Source organism: Leptonychotes weddellii, chromosome 5, assembly GCF_054177405.1.
Source record: "Leptonychotes weddellii isolate Sample4059 chromosome 5, ASM5417740v2, whole genome shotgun sequence".
NCBI classification, from domain to species: Eukaryota; Metazoa; Chordata; class Mammalia; order Carnivora; family Phocidae; genus Leptonychotes; species Leptonychotes weddellii.
In genome coordinates, this window is record NC_138373.1 from 104,246,665 (window position 1) to 104,256,161 (window position 9,497).

At 46.7% G+C, this 9,497-nt stretch overlaps 1 protein-coding gene across 1 annotated transcript; it reads right to left on the reverse strand.

Moving 5' to 3' along the window:
* Positions 1 to 2,879: 2,879 nt before the first annotated feature.
* On the reverse strand, positions 2,880 to 8,574 carry LOC102737024 (keratin, type II cytoskeletal 1). The gene is made up of 9 exons (XM_031041942.2): positions 7,803 to 8,574; positions 6,602 to 6,816; positions 6,212 to 6,272; positions 5,700 to 5,795; positions 5,370 to 5,534; positions 5,112 to 5,237; positions 4,322 to 4,542; positions 3,815 to 3,849; positions 2,880 to 3,722 (listed from the first exon to the last, which is right to left on the reverse strand). The coding sequence occupies exons 1-9, from the start codon at positions 8,367 to 8,369 to the stop codon at positions 3,355 to 3,357; spliced, it is 1,854 nt and encodes a 617-aa protein (XP_030897802.2). The 5' UTR covers positions 8,370 to 8,574; the 3' UTR covers positions 2,880 to 3,354.
* Between the last annotated feature and the right edge of the window lie 923 nt (positions 8,575 to 9,497).

Consider the following 9,497-nt stretch of genomic DNA (forward strand, 5'->3'; position numbering starts at 1 on the left):
TTTCAACATATAATGTATTATTTGTTTCAGAGGTACAGATCTGTGATTCATCAGTCTTACACAATTCACAACCCTCACCATAGCACATACCCTCCCCAATGTCTATCACCCAGCCACCCCATCCCTGCCACCCCCCACCACTCCAGCAACCCTCAGTTTGTTTCCTGAGATTAAGAATTCCTCATATCAGTGAGATCATATAATACTTGTCTTTCTCTGATTGACTTATTTCGCTTAGTATAATACCCTCTAGTTCCATCCACGTTGTTGCAAATGGCAAGACTTCGGGGTTTTTTGATGGCTGCATAATATTCCATTGTATATATACACCACATCTTCTTTATCCATTCATCTGTTGATGGACATCTTGGCTCTTTCCATGGTTTGGCTATTGTGGACATTGCTGCTATAAACATTGTTCGCCCTTATTTCTTGTCACTAACTTCATGCTCCTTCAGATGATCAAACACTTCATGTAATTTCATTCTTCCATGTCTTTACCCATATTATTCCTTCTGTCTGGAGTGTCCTTCTCTGCCTTGTCTGCCCAACAAATTCCTGTTTATCCTCTAAAACCCTGCATGCATCCCTTCCGTATGTATCATTTCTACACCTTATGTGTGTGTTTATCATCACCTGGGTCGGGTGCATTGTAACAGCACATATGCCTACACCCCAACACCCAAGCCTCTGAGCTCTTTGACAGCAAGAGCCATGTCTTGCTCATCATAGTATCCCCAAACATGTGGACTTGTCCCTGACACATAGTATGTGTGTAGGAACTGTTTGTTGAACTGAATGGAATCCCAGATTTTTCCTTGCTGTCTCTCTAGTACTAATGCACTTCATATTAGTCGATTTAGTTCTTCAACTAATTATATACTGACCTACACATGGTTTTCATTTAGTCCTCTGACCTGACAGGTTTTGATAAGTCTCACTGTAAATTATAGGGTCTGTGTTTTATGTCTGACCTTACCAAGAAAACCCAAGTCCAAACAAGATGAACAAGAGTATCTCCAATGTAAAATATAACTAAAGAAAGTTGTAACATAAGAAAGAAGTTAGAAAATGTGTGCCAGAGTACTAGAACACTCTCATTGGTTCATTCACTCAGTAGTATCCCAGGTGTTGTATCTAGTGGCCCCAGAAGTCTTCTCTCCCGTGGAGGAAAGTAAACCATCTCCCTCAAGGCCACTCAACTCCCATTGTTCTAAATCAATAATCACCACGCCACCTATTCTGACTAACTCAGTTTAGTCAGGTATCTTGATAACAGGATGGGGAGCTCTGGTATTTCAGTCACTGAATATGTGACGAACTAATACATGGGCATTATGGTTCACACATCCATCACTTATGTGTTTAGTTCACAAATATTAGTCCTCAGAAGCAGATTCAAATTGGGTGCACTACCAAAATCAATTCTACATCACTACAGAGCTGTCTCTGGGCCACAGTGACCATGCCAAGGCATTTCCCTCCTTGGTGCCCTCGACAGCCAGCTGTCTTCTACTTCTTTGTCACTCCCTTTTAATTTCATGCAACTACTTCTGTATAACTTATTCACAATTCACAAAGCATTTCACATTATGTATTTTATCCTCTTGACGTCCAGAAGCAAATAGTCTCATCCCCATTCTATCTACAAGGCAAGTGAAGCTCAGAAAGGCCAACTGATTTGTCCAAGGATCCACACATCCAGTGAGCTGTGGATTATTTTCCTTAACCCGCCCCTTAAATACCACAGTAGCTTAAACCCAGTTTCTCTGAATTGAAGTTTGTTCTTTTTCACATCAGTCCAGACAGGATTGGAGAGGAGAGGTATACCTCACCAGGTTGTATTTACATTATACTTTTGTTGATCTATACTCTCTTTATTCCCTTCAGTTCTGGTTGACACTAGAGCTAGGAAGACTTTTCTTAATTGGAAGTTATGAAAATTAATCTTCAGGAAAGTTGACTGACCTTTTCATGGTCATAGAACCCCTTGGAAGCTGATGTTCATTGGTCTTTAGAGCAAGCGTCTACTGAGCTGTCTAGAGACCAACAAGCAATGTTACAATAGCCAGATCAGCAGCAGCATTACTATCAAAAATGGCACTATCAAAAATACCAGTGCTAATCCTTACAATAATTCCCACAAGGAAGGCATGTTATCCCCATTTTAGAGATAATAAAACTGAGGTACAGAGAGGTCTGTAACTTGCACATTATCACAAAGCTAGTAAATAAGGTAGTAAGATCCAAACCCAAGAATATCTGAGTCCAAATGCCCATGCTTCTGATCACTATGCTTTCCCGTTGAACTACTTCACAAGTACGAGCTATATGTGCACAACTGAACTTCTTAGATTGAACAGAGCTTTGGGTAGGGGCCTGAAAGAGGAGAAATGGATACATGACCACTCTTGGCTCTTGAACTCCCAAGCCAAAGTCTGTATTCTGGCTGTAGCACCTGTGGTACCCATGCCCTTCTCATCACTGACTGTTCCACATGACCAATTACTTTTCCACACCATACTTTCCTTTCTTCTCAATACCAAACTCCTCCTTCCCAAACTCCTTGCTCACTGCCCTTTCCAAGAAAGACGTCTCAGATGAATAAAAGTGTCTCGGATGAATACTCCAGTCTCTCCATTTCTCCATGACATCTGCACACTCTGGGAAAGAGTGTGTTGTATTTAACTATCAAATGCTTAAAGATGAATGGTGCCTGACCAGGGCCCCCATCTTGCCCATCATTTTCATGTGTCCCAACTCCCCCATATGCTACATGGCTCCAAGGTCTTCTTTCCCTCCCACAAAGCACCCACTCAGGACAGACAGTGCCATGAACAAAGGAAATTGAGACTCAGAGAGAATTTCAAAATGCAGTTTATTGCAGCAATACAAGGAAGGGGGGAGTTTAAGACCTCTCCACAAAAGACAATCAACTTGTTCACACTTTATATACAAAACCAAAGCAGCACAGAGCTTGCTCCAAGAAAGAGGGTATTAAGGAGTGTCCAGAGCATGTGCTCCATGAACAGCAAAGAAGCTGTGGTTCTAACCAGCCCTCATCTGGCTGACTTAAGGAGGTGCTTTGAAATGTAATGTGTGGAGTCGTCATTGCTGAACTGTTTCTCGGGTAAAGCACAAAGCAGGGTCATAGCCAGAGGGGCTGAGAGTGCCACTGATCTAAAAACTTCTTTGGGAAGCAGAGAAGATAGGAAAGAGCTGGGGAACTGGGGTGAACTGGTGTAACTAATGAAAGCTCTTTTCTCCAATGAGGCTGGGGCAACTGACCTTGGTCTTGCCAAGCATATTTGGCAGTGATGGAGAGGGAGGGCTAACAGGATGGAGGACACCTCTTTATCTGACTGCTCTGGAATAGCTGGTGGAAACAAACTTCACGCTGGAACTGCCACTAGAGGTCTTGGTACGGCCAGAGCTGGATCCCCGGCCTCCGGAGCTCCCTCCGGAACCCCAGCTGCCCCCTCCAGAGCCGCCTCTGTGGACCCCACTGCTGCTACCGGAGCCGTAGCCACCCCCGCCGCCACCTCCGGAGCCGTAATTGCCACCGCCCCCGCCTCCGGAGCCGTAATTGCCGCCGCCCCCGCCTCCGGAGCCGTAACTGCCGCCTCCAAGACCGTAGCCCCTGCCGCTGCCGCCTCCGGAGCTGAAACCCCCGCCTCCTCGGCCACCACCTCCACTGATGGTGGTGTGGCTGGTGTTCACAGCTGCAAGGGGACACTCAGTTATCGTCAGCCCACCTCCCTTTCCAGCCCAGCAAAACCTGCACGTGCCCCCCGGGAAAGCAGCTTGTACTTACACACGCTCACGCTCGGGGTACACTCTCCAGACATCCTGTAGGAGGAAGAAAAGCAAATCCCTCATGACTCTCCAGCTGCCGAGGCAGAGATTCTCCCCATTTGGGGCTCCTCCTCCCCACTTGATCTGAAACCCGATCCAGTCCCCTTGGACTCCCAAACTTCTGCCATCTTCTCAGCGCGAACACAGAGAGAAATCTCCATGGAAGATACCCGAGATAGACAAGAGTCTTGAAGTGAGTGCCATTACCTTTAGGCCAGATGACATCTGAGCCAGCCCAGATGGAGAATAGATTATTCCTTCTCAAAGCGCTTCATGGAGATGGGATAGCCCTCCAAACAAAGTTGAGGTCCCAAAAGACCAAGTCTTTCCTCCTGCGCCCTATACCTCTCCTCTCCCCCTACCCAGGACAAGCTGCAGCCTCTTGGCTGCATGCTGGATAGCAGTCAGCTTACAAGGGAAGAAGCACCATAAGAAATGGCCAAACTGCCCAGGGTTCTGTCCTCACCTGCTTTCCTCTCCTTCCAGAAGGGTTCTGTAGGTGGCGATCTCCATGTCCAAGGCCAGTTTGGTGTTCATCAGCTCCTGGTAGTCACGCAGCAGGCGGGCCATGTCCTCCTTGGCCTTGTGCAGGGCGTCCTCCAGCTCGGCCAGCTTGCCCTGGGCATCTTTGAGGGCATTCTCACCACGCTGCTCGGCATCACTGATGGACTGCTGCAGCGCGGAGATCTAAGAGAGGAGAAGCCCATATGTTACACACTGTCCTATCGCCTAATCCCACCCTTGCCTTCTTATCTCAGATTCCTCTGTCCACCTCAGTGAGGCTGCTACCCTGGGTACAGCAGAATCACAACAGTTTTAAGTCAACTCATGGCTCTGGATAACACATCACTGCCTCTGGATAGCTCGTCACTGCGTTACTTCCTTAAAAGCCCTTAAAGGGAAGGCAGCAGCCTCTCCTGGCCCTGACTTGAAGCTTCTCTAACCCTTACACACCTGACATTCTTCTAAACTCCTACCCTGAAACCTCCTGGCCGCCTTTCCTCTCATTCACCACGTCTTTGCATCATGAGCTAGATCACTCATGACCATCACATCCATTTCTCTGCCAGGTCATTTTCACAAGCTTCCCTAAAGAGAACCCAGCACAAAAGCTGAATTGTGGGAATCAGAATGATCACCAAAGGCTTGGAGCAGATTGCAAGATTCAACACTAGGAAAGTGTCCTCCAGTTACCTGAGCCTCCCTCCCCAATGCCATATATCTATAGCTGAGCAGTAGAAGGAAGGAACAAGTACCTGCTTCTTGACACTATCAATTTCAGATCGAAGTCTCTGGGCCATCCGATTCAGCTCTGAAATCTCCATCTTTGTACTTTTCAGATTGTCCCCATGTTTGCCAGCAGTTATCTGGAGCTCTTCATACTAAAGATGGTGCATAAAGTTAATTAGATGTGGCAGAGCATACCATGGCTCGCTCATACAAATATAAGAGAAAACACAGGACAGCAGGACAAGACATTTCAGGAAAACTGGCTAGACATTCGGCTCATTCACCTTGGTCTGGTACAGTGCCTCGGCCTCAACCTTGCTCTTCTGGGCGATCTCCTCATACTGAGCTTTGACCTCAGCGATGATGCTGTCCAGGTCCAGGCTGCGGTTGTTGTCCATGGACAGGATGACATTGGTTTCGCTGATTTGAGTCTGCATCTGGGACAGCTCCTGCAAGACATATTAGTTCAGTGACTCTTACAGCGTTAAAACAAAACACAACTTAGAGGGAGGAGTCAGGAGATGGAAGATGTATCTTTGTTCTTCTGGATAGTGATGGGCGTAGGCTCAGAGGCTCTTCATTTGGGTAAACGTGGTCAAAAGCAGAGGACTTACTGCCTGGTAGAGCACTGTGAGGAAATCAATTTCCTGCTGCAAGTTGTCAACTTTGGCCTGAAGGTCCACCTTAGTCATATAAGCGGCATCCACATCCTAGAGGAATAATGGACATCGTGAAGTCATGTTCTTCCCAGGGCAAGTCCCTCTCACCAGCTGTAAGGGGCCTCTCCAAGTAGAACAAGCATTTGGAGTCTCCTCCACACCTTCCTACTCCAGGCGGATCACAATCCCTAGACTGCCCCACCCCTTGGAATCACAATCACAGGACAGCTCGCCTGAGTCGCTGAAAACTTGCCTCCCTGCCTCCTCCATGAAGGCCTGAGAGAGCTGGAGAAGCAAATAGCCTGGATAAGCCCAGGTCCATGATAATGTGGGGGGCAAACTCTAGTGGGCTATTCATCAGGCCTCCCACCAGGTTCTCCACGTCATGACTTCCTTCTGCTTAGTAATTGGAGACCCTCTTATATTCTTTATTTCAGATGTGAGGTCCATTCTACAGATTTGCTCACCTTCTTGATGGTAACAAATTCATTTTCTGCATTTGTCCGCTTGTTGATCTCGTCCTCATACCTACAAGGAAATCAGAGGGATTTCGGTATTTGGAGAAGGTGAGACCTAAAGTTCAGCTTCCCCAACTGAGATTGGCATCAGCTGTCATTGCCTCCTGTTATTAGCCTAGGACAGCTTGGCCACCTCTTCCTCCTGAGCAACAAAACTGCTAAGCTGTTCCCAGCTTCTGAGAAGAGGAAGAATTCTGAAAATGCCAAATTAATTGGTCTCTAACCTAACAAAAGATATCACTACATACAGTCTTAGCTTAAGACTCATAGCCTTAGCTTGCCACTTCCAGGAAATATTTTAGAACACAAGTCAAGGATTGCCTGGCCAGTCTTCCTTACTTGTTCCGGTAATCTTCCACCAGGTCTTGCATGTTCTTCAATTCCGAATCCATATTAGACTGGTCATTCTTCAGTTGGTCCACTCTCCTTCTAAGATTGTTGATGTAGGACTCAAAGTAGGGTTCTAAGCTGTGGGTCCGAGTGGAGGTATCTACCTGCTGCAGCAGCTCCCATTTTGTTTGCAGCACCTGGTTCTGCTGCTCCAAGAATCGCACCTGAGAACACAAGCCGCCATTACCGACTGATGCAGAAATGGAGTCCACTGGCCACTGAGTGCCATAAGCTACCCCACAGTGAGACCCAGGCCTCGTTTGGAAAAGAATTTGTTCTTTCAAGTCCTGTTTTCCTGGCCATGGCAGAGAAATAGGAAGAAGATCAAGTTAGCATCATTTTTTTAATAACAAAATCTAACTCACTGTTAATTCACAGAAGATCTGATTTCCTGAGAAGGGTAATTTTTATACTGTTGCAGCTAGAACTTTCGAAGGGAGTAACTAGACAAATACCAAACAGCAAAGCCCTATATAAAATTACTGCAGTTACACTTGAAGTGGTTACATGATGCTTAAGAGATTTGCCTTTCAACCTTTTTAGGTAGATTGCCATAAACATTGGTATGCATTCTGTAAGCATTCACACATTCAGAGGTATGTTGGGGAAATCCAAAATAGAATTTGAAATCTATTGTGGATAACTTTGAGTTGACAGTATAAAAAAAAAAACAAAAAACTTGTACCAAGGTAACATTTTCAGAGGGCAGAGCTCCCCTCCTGAAAGCAAAAGATGTTTGGTGCGACTTACTACATCCTTTCTGCTACAATATCACAGTGCACTCTATTCACCCTCAACTCCCTTTTTATGGTTAGGAAGACCTTTCCAGAACTCTCATTTGCACCCTAGAGAGCTGAGTTAGCCCCATTTCTATTGCCTTCATTCACCATATGTAAGTCCCAATTCAGCTCAAGAGCTGAATGAAAAGACACTTTAAGGTGACGTCACATTGACCCACACTTATGTAGCCCACGACCTCTTTGTTCAAGAGAGAGTTTAGTCATTAGAATCATTCACAAGAATACTTATAACATATCTCCTAGAAGGCAATTCCACAAAATATCCAAACAGAAACTTGAGGCTGAAACCCAAGCAATCCCAAATGGACCAAGAGCAGCCCTCCACGTGTGCACTGAGCAGATAAACTCACCTTGTCAATGAAGGAGGCAAATTGGTTGTTGAGTGACTTGATTTGCTCCCTTTCTTGAGTCTTTACTCTTTGGATCTCAGGGTCAATCTCCACATTAAGGGGTTGCAGAAGGCTCTGGTTGATGGTGACTTCCTGTATGCCACCAGGTGGGCAGAAAGGCCCAAAACCGCCTCCACCAAAACCACCTCCACCAAAACCGCCTCCACCAAAACCGCCTCCACCAAAACCACCTCCACTGCTAAAACCTCCATAGCCGCCACCCCCAAAACCACCACCCCCAAAGCCACCACCACCATAACCACCACCAAAACCACCACGTCCACCTCCTCCGGCCACACTTATGGAGATACTCTTACTGCCACCAAGGTTGACAAGGCTTCGACTTCCAAAACGACCGCCGCCCCCACCACCTCCACATCTTCCCCCTGAAAATCTCCCACCACCTCCCCCGCTGTGGCGCACGGAGCTGCTTGTGGTCCTGCGTTGGAAGCTGACCGCGCCGGCAGAGCCAGAGCTGAAGCCCCCTCCACTCCGGAACCCAGACCTGGAACTAAAGTTTCGATTCATGCTGCCTTGGAGAGAGTTGGAGCAAAGTCGGAAAAGGAAAGGAGCTCACACTCCTCTACCCCAAGCACAGAGACTGTTCCTTATATACAGGGAGTGCATGGGCTTGGTCCTCGAGTCAGCGGGACACAGAGCCTGTCAAGGGTTTGGTTTGCCTGCAGCCATACAAGATTTTTACGAGCCTCAACAATACGAGAAACACTACACACCTAACTCCCAGGATAGCTCTCAAAATTGCTGTGCATGCAAGATCGATTATGTGGTAATCGTTTTATCAGACAAGATCTCTCTTCAAGTGCTTGTGACTTTGGGAAAATAGGACCCTGCATCTGCCACCTGGTGCTTCTTGGTAGGATTTCATAACCTCCTGTCACAGAGATAGGTATGTTCCCATTCTTGCCTTGCCCTTGTCAGCTGCTAAGCACACTGTCCCCTCAGGCCTGGCAGGTGCAACTCCTCACGCTCGAATCGGAGGAGGAACTCTCCGGCCCATTTCTGAGATTGCTCTCTAGAGCCCAGAGCTCACCAAGTCATATCTCCTGACCTCGAATAAGAGCTTTAATAAGTGAAAAATTAAAAGAACTTATTTTTATTACATGTGCATTAATATTATAGGAAGAGACACTGGCAGAGAATAGGATGGATGGGCAGGTGCTCTGGAAGGGCCAGAGGAAAAGACATGTTCTTTTCTAGGTTTGCCAGTTGTTCCTTTTCCTCAGAGACAGGCTGGGGCAGGAGATGGAGATGCCGGCAAAAGGAAACTGGTGCAAATGGAGGGCATGCAGATGCTGGTGGGAAAAGCCAAGAGAGCTGGCAGGTAATGGGGAGAACCTAGTCCATACATTCTGTAAAGCAAAGGGATGGAAGTGAGGCTTCACAGGGGCTTGGGGCCTGACACCAGATGACATGGAAAGACGACTGTAGATTTGGAAGGGAGGACAATGATGCGAGTCTGGAAAGCCTGATCCGAGAAGTGAAAACTGTTTCCGGACAATAGTAATGGCAATAGTAACAGGTATGATAAATAGCTAAGATGGATGAAAAACCGGCGCAGTACCAGGCACTGTTCTACAGCTTTTATATGTATTCACCTATTTCATTTTCACAACTCTGAGACAGATGCTATCATGC

Excerpts from the sequence above, each read along its gene's own strand:
- LOC102737024 (XM_031041942.2), bottom strand. The coding sequence starts at position 8,369 with ATGAATCGAAACTTTAGTTCCAGGTCTGGGTTCCGGAGTGGAGGGGGC. Across the intron at positions 5,796-6,211 it reads AATTTGTTACCATCAAGAAG|GATGTGGATGCCGCTTATAT; the intron begins GTGAGCAAATCT and ends TTATTCCTCTAG. Across the intron at positions 3,850-4,321 it reads CTGGAAGGAGAGGAAAGCAG|GATGTCTGGAGAGTGTACCC; the intron begins GTGAGGACAGAA and ends TTCCTCCTACAG.